Source organism: Myotis davidii, unplaced genomic scaffold (genome assembly GCF_000327345.1).
Source record: "Myotis davidii unplaced genomic scaffold, ASM32734v1 scaffold447, whole genome shotgun sequence".
NCBI lineage: Eukaryota > Metazoa > Chordata > Mammalia > Chiroptera > Vespertilionidae > Myotis > Myotis davidii.
Window position 1 is genome coordinate 460,478 of NW_006297827.1, and position 19,607 is coordinate 480,084.

General features: G+C 40.2%; 1 protein-coding gene across 1 annotated transcript in view; it reads right to left on the bottom strand.

Moving 5' to 3' along the window:
- FRY (FRY microtubule binding protein) overlaps nucleotides 1–16,542 on the bottom strand; it is a 409,004-nt gene extending 392,462 nt beyond the window's left edge. The window contains exon 1 of the mRNA XM_015570438.1: nucleotides 15,677–16,542. Coding sequence (XP_015425924.1) covers nucleotides 15,677–15,746 — 70 coding nt within the window. The 5' untranslated portion in view covers nucleotides 15,747–16,542. The remainder of the gene's footprint in view (nucleotides 1–15,676) is intronic.
- Between the last annotated feature and the right edge of the window lie 3,065 nt (nucleotides 16,543–19,607).

The window sequence follows — 19,607 nt, forward strand, 5'->3', positions numbered from 1 at the left end:
CCGGAAATGCTGCCACAGTAGCATATCCTCACACAGGGTTCGTATTCAGTCATTTTACACAACTGTGAATGTGAAATAAAGGTATTGCACCTGGGACATCTTCAACATTTTACTTTCTGAAGTTCCAGAAACACACCTCTTTACCAAAATGTCAGATCACCAAGTTGTGACAATGATGTCACAAAGAGACTCCAGGATTCTTCAATTCCTGGTCATATTGTCTTGGTAGTGGGAAGACATAATAAACCATTAACTCACAGAGGGATTTAGACAAGCATTAAATAGGTAAATTAATAATAATAATGGCTACCACTTATCAAGCAATTACTAGAATGAGGCTGCATACTAAACATTTCATCCATGTTAACTCTGTTATGGCGCTATGGCATGGTATACATAAATACATAAAAAGATATTATTCATTTATAAAGATACAGAGTTTAAGTACTCTACTCAAGGTCACATAGCAAGTAAGTGGCTGAGGCAAAGTACATGTTCATAACACAAATTATATGAAAAAAGTAAATCTTACATAAATTCTTCCCACAGTATGTATTACAATCAAAATGAATAAATCCAGTGGTCAAAAGCATAAGAATGAAAAAGAGATAACAGCAAAGTAAAACACGATGGCTCCTCCATGTGGAGAAGGACCCACAGGTCTGAGCCCAATGTGGGTACTAAACCTCTCATCACAGGGAACACAATGGAAAACTAGGTTGGCACAAAGGGCCTTTCTTCTGTGTGCCACCTGACCAGTGTTACATCACTTCCCTCTACAGCAGGGCGCAGTGAAGAGTGGGACTCCTGTTTCCATCAAGAAAAACTTAAAAGCAAATAACCTAAATGGGATGATTCTCCTGGTTCACTCTTCCGGACGTGATTAACTTCCCACTGAAGGTGGAACAGACAGAGACTTGGACTCAAACTCTGAGTGCATAACTTTGCCAGCCCCAGCCCTGTCAGGCATGGCTAGGTCTTTGCCATTAACTTAACACTCCATAAAGAACATTCTAACCTTCTCTCCATTGTGTGGGTCAATAGCAGAAACTTCATGAAAACAATGAACTGAACAAAACAATGAAGTCATCATCTTTCAGTATAAAACAGACCCAATCAAATGCAGACTGATATGGGGAAAGACATCCTAGGAACAGTATCAACAATTTCTCTCTGTCCTTTTTCCAGAGTCTGAAGAGCATTTTCATTCTCCTGGCCCAGAAGTGACAGTGTTTTAGTCAACCCCTAAAACAAAGACCTTGTCTGGCAAAACAATATGATATTGAATGAGCTTATCAGGACAGTTTGATGACTTCTTTTGAGTATAAGGGACACTTGAGAATTGTTCAGTGGGCCTTCTGCCTTCTATCACTAAAGTGTATACACTTGATCACTGGTTAGATCCTTTGCCTGGGCTCATTTAATATTTTAACCAGATAATTATACTTATCTTTCAGTGCTTAACGTAACTTCAGGCAAAGCTTTTTCTTAATTTCTGTATTGGGCCCATCCAACCCAGGCTCTTTACATCCCAGCAGCATGAAAATGCACACACAATCGTATATGTTACTCCTTTTACCTTAAAGAGCATTTCTAGCACTACAATAATAGTCCCATACCACCCGTGGTCATGACTGTGATTCCAGACTGTGGGTCAGGGACTGAGTCCATTTCTGCATGCCACAGAACTCTCAAACCTACCAAAAAATAAATGGTTTGGGTACATATGGATAACTAAATGAATTCAGATAACGACTTTCAGTTCATAATGACATCTTAATTATTCAATGTGTTTGTGACCATCAACATCAAAAGCACTTGTTACACAATCCCTGTGTAAGAAACACCACTCTTAGCACCAATACACAATCACAGGAGCAAAGGTGAAGATCACACTCAGAGCTGCGACCAGGACCGACTGTCCTGGAAGGTGATGGCAGCAGAGAGGCCATCAAGAAAGAGTTTTGAATACTTTGGCTGGGAGGTGTATGACCTGGAACCAGGCCTTGGCAGAGGTGATGGTGACCAAGATGCAGATGTGGGAAATGTCATTGGGAAAGGAAAGCATGAGGCATTTTAGCAATGTTGTGAATAAGTACCAGAAAAGGTTGAAAAGGACTCCAGTTTCTTGCGTGGGATTGACTGATAGTGAAATCCAGGATTTTTTATGAGGAAGCTGAACACAACGAGGGACCTGGAGGAGAGAGATGAGGTCACAACTTCACATGGGTGGGAAGGAAAGATTCAGCTTTGACCATGACTATCAGCAACACATGAAAATAACAGGGAAAACCTGGCCTCAGGGGTCAATGAGTGATATTTATGTACAAACAATGATCACTCTGACTCATATACACAATTCATCTTTCGTGAGGTTGATTACCGTCATATTTTCTTGTGATGACTGATTTATGTAGGTCACTTTTACTAGACAATCCTGTCCTAAGAGCAGCGACTTGGCTCTTGTTCGGCTTGAAGTCATTTTAGGGTATTAGAATTTAAAATTCTTTTTCTGCTGTCTACACATACAGTACTTAAAGGCTGGAAGCAGCAGGTCAAGCAGCGTAGCCAAAGATGCATTCTTCATATTTTCAGGAAGAAACAGACATTCTAGGAGTTCCCCCAGCAATGGTACCGCAGTTGCAAGTTTGGACTGAAGGCTGAGAAATCAAGAAGCTGACTCTTTCAGCCATTAGAGTGTGAGGAGGGGGAGAGAGGATGAACACAGGAGAAGAGGGCTGGGAAGGGCTCCTGCTGGGCCACCAGTAAGAATAGTGGTCCTGGAGCCAGAAGCAAATTTGAACCTGGCCACGAGCACTTACTAAAACACTTGCCTGAGGAAGGCTACTTGTTTATTTGTTTTAGTTTTTTCATCTATAAAATGGTATTTGGAGCAACAGGATCTGATGAAGTTTAAATGAGATAGTGCTTAGCACAGTGGCTGAAACAAATGGTCTAACTATTCTTAGACCATTGCAAGACGCAGCTTAAGGAGGCCATATTTAGGTAAAATAGTCAGTGAAAAAATCCTTTCAAATTAGTAGTTAAGTCTGAACAATAAAATTCAAATTTCAACCTCATTGATAATATTGGTATTTCAACATAAATGGAAATATCTGAAAATAGGAAAACATTTTATCTTTTTTTTTTGGTAATGGCAAAATTAAAGGTCCTTCCTTCCTTCCTTCCTTCCTTCCTTCCTTCCTTCCTTCCTTCCTTCCTTCCTTCCAGAATTATTGAGGATATTTTGTCTACTGCTGTTGGATGGTCTTCAAATAAATAATTACTGTGTTTGTTCATTTTGATCTAATGACAGATTTCAATAAACCAGTATACTTCTGCTCTGACCTGAGTTTCATCTATTTCATTTACTGTTCATAATTTTATCTTGCGAATAATGATGATAGGTAGCATTGTTTGGCATTTATCCTAGAGTCTAGGTTTCATTCCTGGCTCTGACATTACAATGGTATGTGTAAAATAGGGTCATGGAGAAGATGAAAGAAAATGATAAATCTACCAAGGTACAGTTTATATTTTAAGGTGGCTACTATTGGCTGCCTCCTCTTCTCCCTTGGTAAAAGAATCCCTATTTTATTTGCGTAGCAGGTAGAAATCTTTGTCCCACAGAAGGTGGACCCACCCCAGTGCTGGGGCAATAAGCATCCTGATTTGTCTAAGCCAACATGGTAATCCCAGTCAACCTGGCCAGTGAGTGGCATACAACCCAGTTCCAGTCAGAGGAAGGCAAGTGAAAGTCTGCCAGGATCTTTGGATAAATCCTCTTCTTTCCAAAAGAAAGACCTACCCTGGGCCTCCTTCCTTCCAGACTCTTAAGTAAAGCAAAAATATTTAGAACTGAGGTGGCCATCTTGTGATCATGCAGTGACAAGTCTGAAGATGGGAATGTCTGGGTTCTTGTGTTTCTCAATGCATCTGCACCTCCCATCTCCAGGCTGTGGGTTAGGCAAGCCCATTAAAAGTCTTTATTCTTTTAGCCATTATGAAATTGTTCAGTTATTTATAGCAAAATATCCTAAAATAACACACATTCCAAATCACTTGATGGCAAAAATTACTTCTATGTATTAACCATACCATTCTACTTGTGAACAGCATGTAGGTTACTGTACTGTGATTACTGTCAAGAGGGATTTGGGGTTTAGAAATGAAAATCAACTCAGAATCATACTCAGTCCTTTCCGATTTATATATTTTCTTCAGTAAAGCAGCTGACGAACTTCAAAAAATAATAATTTGCCAAAACCGGTTTGGCTCAGTGGATAGAGTGTCGGCTTGCGGACTGAAGGGTCCGGGGTTCGGTTCCGGTCAAGGGCATGTACCTTGGTTGCGGGCGCACCCCCGGTGGGGAGTGTGCAGGGGGCAGCTGGTCGATGTTTCTCTTTCGTCGATGTTTCTGACTCTCTGTCTCTCTCCTTTCCTCTCTGTGGAAACTCAATAAAATATATTTAAAAAAAATAAAATAATAATAATTTGATTTTGAACTCTTTGCCCCTCTAAGAAAATCATAATAAGCAATAAATGCCTAATAAAATGGTTAACAAAAAAGAAGTGAAGGTAAACAGATTTTTGGATATTTAAAATGTGGAGGGCCAAACTGGTTTGGTTCAGTGGAAAGAGCATCAGCCTGTGGACTGAAGGGTCCCAGGTTCGATTCCGGTCAAGGGCATGTACCTTGGTTGCAGGCACATCCCCAGTTGGAGGTGTGCAGGAGGCAGCTGGTCGATTTTTCTCTCTCATCAATGTTTCTAACTCTCTATCCCTCTCCCTTCCTCTCTGTAAAAAATCAATAAAATATATTTAAAAAAATAAAATAAAATGTGGAGGAATCTTCATCACTAATAAATATTTATTTTTCTTAAAATTTAAAATTGTTAGTTAAAAAAAGTTGTTCTTGCCCTAACGAGTTTTGCTCAGTGGATAGAGTGTCAGACTGCAGACTGAAGGGTCCCAGGTTCGATTCCAGTCAAGGGCAAGTACCTTGGTTGCGGGCACATCCCCAGTAGGGGGTGTGCCGGAGGCAGCTGATCGATGTTTCTCTCTCATCGATGTTTCTAACTCTCTATCCCTCTCCCTTCCTCTCTGTAAAAAATCAATAAAATAAATTAAAAAACAAACAAAAAAAAGTTGTTCTTTTTTTCAACTGAAAATGGGTCAGGTTTCAAACATCTTCAAAATTGGTATCTCCATTGGCATAAGACTAGGATTAGCGTTCCCATGATAATAAGGACTTGGGGTTTGTCAGTAAATGAAACGCAAAATCACAAGGTAAGACTAAAATGTCTCTTACTTGCCTATTTTCTTGCAATTGTATTCATTCAGTCAAATAAAAGAGAAACAGGACAGGTTGTCATGCACACTCAACCTGGAAGAAAAGATGAGAACAGGCCTCAGGCCACCGTCAAAGCAGGGAAGTGAAACAGAATACTCAGTCTGGCCCAACACAAGTCTTGGCTTCTCTCTAAACTCCCCAAGGAAGCTAAAATTCTCATTAGACAAGCAGGAGATTATATTTGAGGAGCTGAAATAGTACGTGATACTACTAGCTAAGGCCATTTGTCATTCAATTGCAAGGCCTAATTTTTAGGAGACATTTGTTTAAAATGTGGCTTTCAAAAACTCAAAATTGAAAAGCAGAGTTTTTTTAAAAAAGAAATGCAATTTTTCTTCTAAATGGTGCTCTAACTTGTAAATTTTAAAGTAACTGCTTACAATTTTCTAAAGTCACAGGCAATCTATTTACCTAGAGCAACTCTTTTAGTTTTAAAATTGTTTAAACCTGCCACAGAGCCTTCTGTCTCGCCACCAGCATTAAGTAATGGTAAATGGTGTTACCCACCAAACAATGTCTCAGACAGATTTTTTTGTAGCATCTTGCATCCTTATTCCCTTTTGTATTTCAACATGGCTTCACTGAAACAAATCTACCCAAACCTAGGAGAGTATCTTTTGCCTGTATGATCCTATGTTATAAAAACCTCCAGAATGTTAGGAATTTCCATAAACACCATTATCTGCCTGTGCAGAATGAAAGCTTATCATCAGATCAAGAGACAGCCCTGCTGACTTCCACTGAGTTAGATACACAGTAACTTTACTGTAAAAAACAACAACAGAAAAAAACCTGACAGGCTGTGTAGTGTGACAACTTTTTCTTATTCAGAATACTGAGAAGTGAGCTAGTCCAAGAAACTGACCAAGCTTAGAAATCTAGTCAGAGGTCCCGGCTGTACTTATCAGTCAAGTTCAATAATGTACAACTCAACCTCCTTTAGTCTAGCTTTAATGGTGTGCGAGCAATAACTGGCAAGGATTATGCTGTTCACCTAAAGCCCATGTTCAGTGGAGGCACTCAAACCCTTCACATGAGACTGCTAGAGACAAAGGGGCAGGTTTGTTCCTTTCCTATAAGGAAGTGAGGCAAGGACACAAACAAGGTCACACGCAGCAAAATAACAAAACAAAACAAAAATAGGGAAGAAAAGCCTAATCTTGTATTTGTACAATTGAAGCATTATTTTGATTTGTCTAATCCTTCCTACATAAATACATATAACATTCAAATGGAATTTTACTCAAGTATTGCCTTAGTTAATTTAATACCCTTTCCTTTTCATGGCTGCCAAAATACATATTTACCTATTTAAGGCTAAACTCAAAGAAGTCAGCCTAGTGTTCTTAAGCTTAAGAAGAAATCTTTAATGGCAATTTAATTATATATTTCCATAATATTGTTGTGCTTATGCCATTAGCTGAGAAGTCCTGGAAATTTCAAAGCCGTCTTCAACTGTTAAACAACTCTGCACTCTCAATTTATTAAAACAGCAGAGGCAGTCAGAGCTGTATATCAAATTAGAGTTGATGAAAGCACTTAATGTAGATTTTAATGCCTTTTTGAAAAAGATTTCAACTTCCTTTAGTTGACATGACAACAAATTCTTACAGCAGAATAAAAAGTATTAGTGAAATTTTATAGCTTTGGCTTAAATTTCCATCTGCAGCTCATCAAATGACTAAACAGTAGGAAGGAATTAAACCAAAATCAGACTCATTATAGAGTCTGATATGCTGGCAGAATATAAACTTTCACTGCCGAGCATCTGGAGTTTTGAGTGACTAAGATTTAAATGCTTGTGTTTGTATGTTCAGTGGAAAAGAAGAAAAGTGTAAGGATAGAGGTGAGTTATATGATGAAACTTAACTTATAGAAACTGGTGGGGTCCCTTGACCTGGCCTGTGGGGACTTGGCTGAAACTGGCTCTCCAACATCCCCCGAAGGGTCCTGGATTGCATGAGAGCAGTTCTTGGGTGACGCACCTCAGAATCGGGCTCCCTCCTCTCTGGTTCTGGGTGCGTCACCCGAGAACCACAGCTGCCAAGTCACCACAGCTCGGCAACTCCTGTGTTGAGCGTCTGCCCCTGGGTGGTCATTGCGTGTGATAGCTACCTGTTGAACATTCAAATGGTCAGACGGTTACTTAGGCTCTTATGTATATAGATTAGAGGCCTGGTGCACAGATTCTTGCACCAGAGGGGTCTTTCGGACTGGCCTGTGGGGATCAGTGGACCTGCGAGCCACTGCAGCCTGGCCTTACCAACCAGCTCGTCGGGCTCCAGCCCGCTGTCTGCATCGATTCTGCACAGCACAAAGTAGTGTGCAAAGTGGCAGGTGTCTGGGGAGGAACCCAAGCCTGGGCTGGGCACTGTGCCGCTCCTGTTCATTGGCCCTGCTGTGCCTGCCACCGGTGCTGCTCAGGTGTGCAGGGGGAGTGTCCGTGGGAGAGGCTCACACCACCACAGCTGCGCTTGCCAGCCATGAGCCCAGCATCTGGCACCTGTCTGTCAGCTGAGTGGCACTCCTGTTGTGGGAGCGCACTGACTACAGGGGGCAGCTCCTGCATTGAGCGTCTGTCCCCTGGTGGTCAGTGCACATCATGGCTACCGTCCGGTTGGCTGGTCACTTAGGCTTTTATATAAATAGATATGAACACACACACACACACACACACACACACACACACCCTCTTCCCTTTAATCCCATAAATATTCTTAAGAATGAGGAGACCATTTAAAATGAAGGATAACCGACTTTAAATTAGTCCCAAGCCAAAATTCCAATGAACATGGCAACTGTTGTTTCCCATCTTTCTGATGTAAAAAATGCCCATCTGAATGAAATGCTTGCTGTCCCAAATCCTGAAATCTGGTCAAGTATGTCAGGGTAAGTAATTTACATTTGATCTTCTCTGTCAGCCATCCTGCTAGGTGGAATATTCTAAAACATTTGTTCTTACAGGACTAGGCCTGCAAACACCAGGCTTCCAGTATCATTCTGATACAGTGATAGTATAACTACAAAAGTCAAAATCAACAAAATCTATCAAACACATCATCTAAAATGAAATTCTCTAGGCCACACTTTGTCTCTGAAATACCACTGGTTCCTTTCCCTGAGGTTCTTTAAGTCTGGGAAATTCCACGTTAATATTCCTGAATCCTGGCTCTAACAAGGAAGAAAGGGAAGATCTGAAGTCCTTGACTGGAGGAGCCGGGTCTCAGATTCAGCTATGATGCTCCTAAAGCAGTGAGTCTAATTAGAACATAGTAGATGCTCAAGAAAAACATATTGACTAGAGCAGGGGTGGGCAAACTTTTTGACTCGAGTGCCACAATGGGTTCTTAAACTGGACCGGAGGGCCGGAACAAAAGCATGGATGGAGTATTTGTGTGAACTAATATAAATTCAAAGTAAACATCATTACATAAAAGGGTACGGTCTCTCTTTTTTTTAGTTTTATTCATTTCAAATGGGCCGGATCCGGCCCACGGGTCGTAGTTTGCCCACGGCTGGACTAGAGTTTTCCTTGCTTCTCTGACACTGTTGGGTACCAAGGCATTTTAGAGGGAGCAATAACCAATAAAAATTGACACTAAGATAGTAAGTTTTTAGTATAATCCAGCATTGGAAAGTAAGCAAAAGTGATCTTATGGAAAAGGCTATTCCCACCACTGCCCCTCCAAACCTGGGAGATATAACTTCTCAGCTCAAAGAGACAGCATTCTCTTCCTCATGCAGCCTTCAGTTCTACAATGAAGCAATACTTACATGAATCTGATTAATGGGATCTGTCGAATGAGAAAAGTTAGTAAGGAAAAAATGAGATAAAGTTGTGTAATATATTTTCCACAAATGCCACTCAATTTTCCAAGACTGGGTGCCTACCTGCTAAGCCCTCTCTACACTGTATTTGTCATAATGATGGTGAAGACTTGTCAATACGTAGTTCTTTCAAACAGGTCTTGCTAAGGGTAGTGGTCTCCAGAACACACACACACACACACACACACACACACACACAGTTGGTGACTCCCAGGAGGCACCACATGGCAGAAATTCTGAAATATGTAAGGGTTTAAAAAAGAGGACTAAGGACTAAGGGAATGCTAGGGTACAAATGTTAGGGTACAATGTAGGAAAACTTAATACATATGTTTTTTGGATGGGCTCATCACTGTATATTTTAAATGATAAATGCCAAGATATATAATGCATAAAAAAGTCATATTCAGAGTAAAGAAGTGGACTATGATTATTTATTTATTTGAACAGAGAAGCTAAACTTCGGGAGAATTAAGCCTTATCATTCCAAACCAGGAACATTTAAGAAGAAGCTGGTTTATTCATAATCAATGCATCTCATTCATCAAATGGGGTAATCTGTTTGAAGGCACTGAATAAACTATAAGGCACCAAATAAATTTGAGGTTTAGTCCTAGCCAAGAACTTGCAAGGTTTATGTGGGGCTGTCAATGAACAGAACAGCCCCAAGAGTCAAATGTCATTTCTTATTAACCCAAACCCACTTGTGCATTCTGAATATCACATAAGCTCAAAAATATAGACATTACTAATATGATGATCAGGACCTATATAACCCATTCTACTCCTTGAACAATACTCAAAAATGAACTACTAAGTCATGGGTATTAAAATATTTTGGAACAGATGTATTTTAAATAAAGAGAATATCTGCATGTTGTATCAGTTGATACAGCTAAATACTGGCCACTTTTTTCAAATACCCTGGGCTATTCCCAGATTATAACATTGTTAGGTCATTCCTCCTCCTTGCCTACTGTACTTTGTCTCTCTGATTCTTCAGTTCTTGTTGGTGCAAAAGTAGGAAAAGACATTGAAATTGGATCATTTTGTATTGCCAGTGTGTGGAGAATTTTATGATGGTGGAGACCAAAGCTATCAAGTAAAATGTGACACCTTAATTATAAATAGATTTCCATTATCACTGGAAACATTCTCTCTGTTCTCAGAGTTGAAGAGAATTAGGTTTGCTACTGTTTCCTTAAAAAAAATACAACGTATCAGAGAAACCTCAGCAAGAAGGAAACGACAATTTTAAAAGAAGTAAAGATCATTAATACATTTTTATTTACTGGAGCCATTTACATTATGAATTTACATAGATCTTAAAAATGAAAGAAATCAACATAAAACACTCCTAACAGAAGCAACATACCTTTTTACCATAATGTCCTTGTGTACGTGTGTGACATGAAATGACCAGAGTGTGCAGAACTAGTGTGTTTGTCATAATGATGGTGAAGACTTGTCAATACTTAGTTCTTTTAAACAGGTCTGTGCTAAGGGATGGTGGTGGTCTCCAGAACACACACAGACAGGAAGAGGAAGAGGGAGAGGGAGAGGGAGAGGGAGAAGGAGAGGGAAAGGGAGAGTGAGAGAGAGAGGGAGAGGAGAGGAGAGAAGGGAAATAGAGTCCCTCAGGGGTGCCCAGAGAGAGAGGAGGTTAAGAATAAGCAGAGCATCAGTAATCAAGAATAAAAGTACCTATAAAGCACTAAGTTCCGCGAAGTGTTCTTCCCTTGATCATTCTATGGGTGATTTTAAAAATAAGATTATCAACTGCATTGGGGGCTGGGGTTCATGGCACTTATTAGCATCCTGGTTCTGAGAAAATCACTTTCTCAACTCTCATTTTTCTTTTTTTATCTGTAAAATGTGGATGATATATATAAATTGCAGGATTATTAGAGAGAGTGAAGGTGATAAACAGAGGAGTCATATGGCCTCCTTTGCCCAGGGCTATGCCAGTTCGTGCCTAGTGTCCCAGCATTATTATTAACTTGTATTCTCAAAAGTGTCTCAGTTTGTACAAATAATGATGTGGCTGCCCTACATATAAACATTTGACACAGAGTGGACCCACGGCCAATGTGGCAGTATGTTATTCTAGGGTTGTTCGTATGTTTAAACAACCAACCAACCAGCTAACCAACCAACCAACGACACCTCTAGTTTGTTTCCATCACAAACCCAGGGATATATCCTGTCTACTTAGAGTGGATGTTTATTTGGAGTTCTGTGTTTCAACAGGACCATGAGCAGCTTTAGGAGAAGGGATCACGGCTGCAGAAATACTGGAGTAATGCTCTCCGAGTGCCTGGACCAGTGTTGGGTACCTTCTCCTGTTGAAAGATCTGAGTGGGGTAAGTACTGCTCTGCTGGATTTAGGCAACTTGGTTAAACCTCTTTACTTTTCTATTTATTTAAACCAACTCTACAAAGAGGCTAAAACGAATATTTTGAGATTTTCCTGGAGTCTTTTTCCTAGTGCCTGGGTTCACGGCTGACATATATCGGGCCCGTAAGCACTGCTCTGATGCCAGTTGGAGGTGTTTTCAATCTTGACTTGTACATTATTTTTTGTCCCCAGAGCTAACCCTCTTACCAACTGGCATTTCTACGTTGGACTGAACAGTATCCTTATCACCACAACCTAACTCACTACCTGAAAAATGCCGCATCCGATTCTGAAAATCATTGCATGTTTTTCTACAGCAACATTAGACATTTTATACATACCAGCTCCTTCCGAAACAAACACAGGGGAGTTTGTCAATGAAATTAATTAACTCATTACTTGAAAGAGTTAATTGGCATTTAAAAGTTTCCCTCCATGGGGGAGCCAACTGTTATAGGAAGGACACAAACTACCCTGGAAAAATTAAGGCCTTGAATGGATTCTGACTGTACTTTTGTCATTGGGCCTGTGTGCACTGCACATGGGAATGGATGTAAACATCAGGACAGCCAGTCAGAGTTTTCAGATCAGTGGGAGAGCCTTCGCACAAGCTCTATCCATCAACACAAAACAACCCCTCTTTTCCAGAAAATAGTTTGGAACGATCTGCTCTAACCTTTTTTTATAGCAAACCTGAGAACCCAAGGTAGCTTTCTATACTGAGAGAATGCCCAGGCCACCCTATGCTGCTGGAAGGTATGTACTTAGGGAAGGTAGGAATATTTCAATGGTAGCTGAAGTGGAAAAGGGAGTACAGTTAAAAGGTAAATCTAGAAAGAAAAGTGGTCCAAAGCAAGCAACTAATTTCATCTATATTCATGCAATTCCCTTCTTCAGTGGTGTGAATACACACAGAATGATTCCTGAGGATGTCAATGCTAAGAGGAAGTATGGCCTAAGTCTGATTTTTAGTGAGTTTAGAGAAGAGAGAAGCATTGGAGTCTATTGTAAATGCTCAATATATGTAAAAATAATATCAATGTGCTAGAAATTGTGCTGAGTGCTTTACACCTTAATATCTCATTTACTCCTGTGAGCTACTCATTATTTTTTGCCTCCATTGTGTAGATGAGAACATTGAGGCAGAGTAGATAACTGTCCAAGTCCACACAGTGCAGGAGCTAGCGATCTAAGCCCATTTGGTCCTGTGACTTGCATGTTCTAGGTGAGGGTGTGCCAGCTTGGGGCCGACATGTGTGTGGGCATGGACAGGAGAGCAAGGTCGTGAAATTCAGAGAAGGGTAAGCAGATTAAACACGGCAGGAACAGAAAAGCAACATGAGAGGATGGACAAAGAGTTCAGAGAAGGTCCTGAATGATGGTTACAGACACTTGGGGCAGGAGAAGCTGTGGTGTAATCTTTGAAATGCTGGTAGAAGCCTCTCCAGGATGCTCCTTGTCACCATTGGAGTGTCCCAGGTTAGACTGACTACCACAGGGCAGTCACTAGGAGAATCACTGAAAAGCTGGGGAAAGCCTGGACAGGAATGGGGAGGGAGCAATAGAACAGGTGTCCAAGGGGATAATGAAAGCCTCTGCAGTGAGCTCTGAAAAGTACATTTTATTCTCAAGCATCAATGCCATTTTAATTCCCAATGCTCTTACACGGAAAGGGCAGCCTGACAGAGTGGGCATGCCAATGAAGAAGAGGGTGTCAACATGAATAGAGGAAAAAGTTAACACTTCTCACCAGGCAATGAGTGTCTTAACTGACTTGTTAATTCTTCAGTATATAAAATTACATTTTTCTCACAATGTACCATTTCTTGGATGAGGGTTAACAAAAACAAAAACAAATGGAAATCTTGGAAAAGTTCATGGGATTATCTTATCTCTTGCAAATCAGCCAGCCATAGTTATAGAGTTGGTTTTATTGCTTTTTAATTGTTGCACATTTATAAATAACCACTGCTATATAATTAGGGGCCTGGTTCTTCTCACAGTTTCTTCCCTCAAACTTGTGATGCTGGGCCATGGAGTGGCTTTTCCTGTGTACATCCTCCCAGCCAGGTCACCCTGAGTAGCTTAAAGCCCTAAGGCTTCTGTTTTCTACTTTATCTTCCATACAGACAAATTCCTTTCTCTCTTTGCTACTGAAAATATGTAAAACAGGGAGCTATACTAGATTACAAGCAGGTTAGTTTGCCACAAGTTTAAAGAAGACTAAGCATAAAGTATATTTACTCTTTCTCTTTCAAGACAGCACTGAAAACATTCTGAGCCCCAAAGGAATGCTAGAGAACACCAAGTTCCAGTGAAGACATTAAGATCAAGGGTAGGGACCTATCTTATTCACCTTTGTAGCCCCATAGTCTGGCACATAGTAGGTGTTGAATAAATAGCTGCTGAATGAATTGAAAGAATTCAAAATTGTATCCTAGATACTTCCCAAATATAAATGAACGGTAATTTTGAACCATTTTCTGATGTGAGTGTGGAGAGAGTGGGGAGAGCTTAGGAATGGTGGAGGGAATATACTCTGTCCAGAGTAATTAAAAAACAAGGGGAGAATGTTCTAAAAGAAATCCCACTGGCCTCAATATTGTCAGAGCACAATTTTCTCTCTCATAAAGCAATGACAATAATTAATGAAAGAAAGAAATCTGGCCTCAGAGAACCCAAAATGACTGAAAACCACTGGCTGTTGTCAGACGCACAGGAGGCCTTTCCAGTGTTTGGAAAACTGTTCCATAAAGAACCCTGTATGTCAAATTCTTTTCACTAATCAAAGGGTGGAGAAACAAAGGGAGATTTTTCCTGAAGTAGGAAGGATTACACACACGATAAAATGAGTTATGGCTGTAACAGATAAAGGAATGCTATTTGGGTGACAGTATTGCTCCTAAATGGCTTCTCACTTAGAGAAAGCAGCTTCCTACAAGCCCCATAGTATATATAATGGTGCAAAACAATCATTAAAAAAATGGTTTCTGAAAATATAATTGAGAGATGTATAACTCTGTATACCTCAAAGCTGAAGAGATTTTGGCAGTTTTCTCAAAGCAATTATAGCTCAGGTTCTCCTGCCCAGGTTTTGTTTACAGAACAATCTTGGCCACAGGTCATTTGTGTAGGAGATAATTAATTGCCAAGTCTTTGCATACAAGTAGATTAATTAGTATGCACCTAATATAACATCAAAATATTTATTGGAAATTTTTTAAAAATTCCAAACAATTAATGATCTATAATACCTGACAATGTTCCCCAGAGCAAGTACAAAGGCTGTTGGTGAAACAGGGAAGACTTTGTTTTTAAACTGTTCCAAAAACACAAGGCATCACTAACACCCTGGAGGCCTCATTTTCATTTGATTCCAGATCCACGAAGCCATGGAGGTTGTCATTTTGAAATAGTTTATTGCTCAAAATCTTTAAGTAGGTCAGAGATGGAACTTCGGAAGCCAGAATATTCTGATATCCTGATATTCAGAACCTTGCCTATTTATATTTCAGAAAAATACATTATTTGGACTAGAGAAAACATCAGGATTGTTAAAAATTCAAATATTAAATACCATCCTGAGCACCATCCACACAGACAAGGGACAGATCAAATAAGAGTGCAAATGCCTCTGTGTACAAAAAAGATGAATCTCAGGTTTTGGACTATTAAGTACTTTTTGTCTTTAGACAATACCCTAATAAAACAATTAGGAAGTACTCTGCAACTGAAACCCTGATACACCCCTCTGGCTAAACCACAGTTCACAGAGTATTGAGCTAAAGCCTGAACAAATCAAATAAATACCAAACGCCCAACAAGGCAGGAAATGCAGCCTGAATACCCTCTGGTGAGCTCTGCCAGATTGGAAGGGCCATCGCACTTGAAAATATGATCAAACAAAATCCGCTGCAATTCCACTGCAGCCTCTGCATCTAAGGAGAGCTGTTTCAGTCACTGACATTTTGATTTTCATAGCAAAGAAAGCAAAAAAACTTCCTCGGCTCAGAAGAGATTTTATTTCTCCAACCTTATACAACATCCAGCCAACAAACAAACAGACAAACAAGCAAAGGTTATTTTCTGTTACTCACTATTACTCCAGGATTTCAGTAAATATTTGATGCTGATCTCAAAGAAGCCAGAGTCCTGCTGGCTGGCCATGTCCGCGGCATACAAAGAGGCTCCAGGCTGGGCTGGGAGCCGCAGGTACCGGGTGGGGATGTTTCTGTCACAGGTTAGTGATGTCAGCAGGGGGTCAGAGCACAGAGGAAGGTTCTGCAGATTTACCACCCAGAGGGCAGGGAGTCCTCATGTAAAGGACACCAAGGAGCAGGAGAGAGATGCTCCGCGCGCGCCTCTTCCTCTGAGTCCAGGATTAGTTCTTATTTTTCTCATTTGCTGGGCACAGCTCTCCCTGCAGCTCTCAGAGGCGTGGCTGCTGCTTTCATTTCTGAGCTGCCATAACCAGAAGCGCCTGCTGCAGGCTGCTCACAGGCTTTGCTCTAGCCAGGTATGGTCCAAGGAGAACCAGCACCCTTGCGATTGTTTTCCCCAGGGAGGGAGGGTCCTGGGCTGGCCTCCCTGACCCTGTGAACAGCCTAGTTCCCAGCTCTCCCAAGGCGCGGTAGGGTGAGAGGTGGGCTGGGAGCACCGCCTCCTGTCTACAGCCTCGACCTGAGCCCCACCTCACTGGGCCCCGACCCAGTTGTAGGAGGAATTTCCAAGCTTCTACAGATCCTCAGTTCAGAAACGCTCCCAGTGACCAGCTCTGTGTGCCGGCAGCAGCGGCGCTGGTGGCTGCTTTCCCTTGTGTCTGTCCCTGATGCACAGGCAGCTGCATTGTGCTGCAGTGAGTCAGGCTGCACCCCTGGATCTAGTTGCAGTGACGTTTCTTTAAAAGCCCCATCCTTCAGCCTCCTTGCAGTAGGAAAGCTGGATGACAACAAGGCAGTTGCCGGACATTTTCTCCCTCTTCTTGCACTAGCACAGTGGAATCTGCACTTGGTTGTGTCTCCCTCCCAGAAATGCTGTCATTTTGGGGGGCATACCAGCACCTATGTGGGCTGCCTAAGGGACCAGTACCAACTGCTCAGTGTGCTTATTTACGGAATGGGAGGCTCCACAGTGAATCTGTTTCTCAAACCTTTCATTTTTAATTAGCACTGAGCCCAATAAAGCTTAGTTTATTTGTACTAAAAGGATAAGAAGCGAAAGCATTAGGTTCCTTGCTGCACAAAGGCTTTTTACTTCATGAAATCTGATATCAGGTGTCCTGATTTTGGTTAGTTTTGTTTCTCATTATCATTTGGCTTGACCAGGGCACTAAACAAGAGTATTTCAATTAAGACAGGCTACATTTGAGTATGTGGAATTCCGCCAACCATCTCATAAGCCATAGAACCCTTAACAAACCATATTGATAATTATTTAGCATTAAAATTATTGTGCACCACCCCCCCTCAAATCATTACACAAATAGGACTTCCTAGACTAACAGTTCATTTGAGAAATAAAAGGGAAAAAGAGAACAATATAGTTTTTGTAAGGCTAAGAAATTTTAAAATTCAACTTTTAAAAATATGTTGTGGAATGCTCTAAGGCACTATCAATTTAATGAGCTTTTCAAACTACATACAAGTACACAAAAGGCAAGCGCCCCTCCCCCCCCATAGGATTTCCAGCTTGACTCACAGCACTTTATTCTCATGAAATCTCTCATCAAATTGGGTTCTTTTTCATTTACATGCCTATAAGATTTGACAAGCTAATTTTGTATTATCACCTGTACAGTAAAATCTCAATATAATGGATTAATTCTGGCAAGTTAAAGCCGGAAGTCTGTTATGTAATAAAGTAGGTTTTCTGAATGCGTATGTTAAAAATTTGACAAATTAGTTCACCTGTTTTTACTTATGTAGACACGTTTGTGTAAAATTAAATATGTATGAAAAGTTTTATTTCACAGAAAAGTTTTCTATATGTATCACTGTAATTTGAAATTTATATTGAATAGGTCTAGTAAATGGGTGCATTCACATGTTACCGTGAGTAAACAAATGCACGTAGCTGGGGCATGACTTCGTGCACATGGGAACATGTGGGGAGGGGTGGACATGTGTTAAAGCTGCTGCAGAAAGTCCAGCCACGCAACAACAGAACCAATTACCCCTTGAATGCGTTTTGATCACATGCTAATCATTTGCTTGACATTGTTTACAAAAAGTGACTATTGGATTTAAATGTGTTGTAGAATATAGCTGTAGATATGTAATATTTATTTTGGCAAAATTACTACAGAGTTTTTTCCAACGTATGACCTATTCGCTAAAATTTGTTAAAAATAATGGTGAATTACTAACAAAAAAAATAGCCTGTTAATTTACTTATAAGAAAATCTTGTTTACAAGCATTTTAAAATTAACAGGGTATTAATTTATATTGTCTACCATTGTCATAACAGGGTATTAATTAGTTTCTACCATTAAAGATAAATTTTAAATTTATCTTTATTATTGAAAGTATTGCAGATATAGACACCAGCCACATAGGCCTATTTCTTCTCTTTCTCTAACAGGCCTTGTTCTGTTCACAGATTACACATATAAGATATGTGATACTTGTCTTTCTCAGACTGGATTAATACTCAGCATAATACTCTCCAGTTCCCTCTATGCTGTCTCAAAGGGTAAGAGATCTTTCATTTTTACAGCTGCATAGTATTCCATTTGTAAATGTCCCACAGCTTTTTAATCCATTCATCTACTGATGGCCAATTGGGCTGTTTCCAGATCTTAGCTATTGTAAATTGTGCTGCTATGAACACAGGGGTGCTTACATTCTTTCTGATTGGTGTTTCAAGTTTCCTAGGAATAGCAATTCCACTTTTAATTTTTTGACAAACGACGTAATGTTTTCCATAGTGGCTGTACCAGTCTGCATTCCCACCAGCAGTGTACTAGGGTTCCTTTTTCTCCACATCTTCGCCAGCACTGGTTGTTGGTTGATTTACTGAGAAAACCACTGTGGCAGGTGTGAGGTGGTACCTCAATGTCATTTTGTATTGCAGATGTCCCACTTTTTTCACCCACTGACCTCCTCCACCCCTCTTCTGCCCCCTCTCCAACTGCACTATTGTTGTGTCCATGGGCTATGCATACAAGTTTTTTGGTTAATCTCTTCCAACATTCTTTCTGATTGGTGTTTCAAGTTTCCTAGGAATGGCAATTCCACTTTTAATTTTTTTACAAACGCCATAATGTTTTCCATAGTGGCTGTACCAGTCTGCATTCCCACCAGCAGTGTACTAGGGTTCCTTTTTCTCCACATCTTCGCCAGCACTGGTTGTTGGTTGATTTACTGAGAAAACCACTGTGGCAGGTGTGAGGTGGTACCTCAATGTCATTTTAAGTTGTATCTCCTGATGATTAGTGACTTTGAGCATTTGTTCATATATCTCTTGGCCATTTTTATGTCCTCTTTGGAGAAGCCTCTATTCAGGTCTTCTGTGCATTTTTCAATTGGATTGTCTTCCTTTAGGTGAGTTGTATGAATACTTTATATATTTTGGAAATCTCTTATCAGATGTATCATTTGCAAATATGTTCTCTCATACATATTTTCATTCTGTTTTTGGTTTCTTTTGCTGTGCAGAAGCTTTTTACTTTGATGTAGTCCCATTTGTTTATTTTCTCCTTAGTTTCCTTTGCCCTAGGAGATGTATCTATAAAAATATTGCTATGAGAGATATCTGAGATTTTGTTGTCTATGGTTTCTTCTAGGTTGTTATGTTTTCACATCTTGCATTTAAGTCTATTTTTATGATGTTGATTCTACCAGTCCATGAACACGGTATATTCTTCCATTTGTTTATATCTTCCTCTATTTCTTTTTTCATTATCCTGTAATCTTTTGAGTATAGGTCTTTTACCTCCTTGGTTAAATTTATTCTAAGAAAATTTTTTTCTTGCAATGGCAAATGGAATTTTGTTTTGTTTTTAGTTTCCCGTTCTGAGAGATCATTAT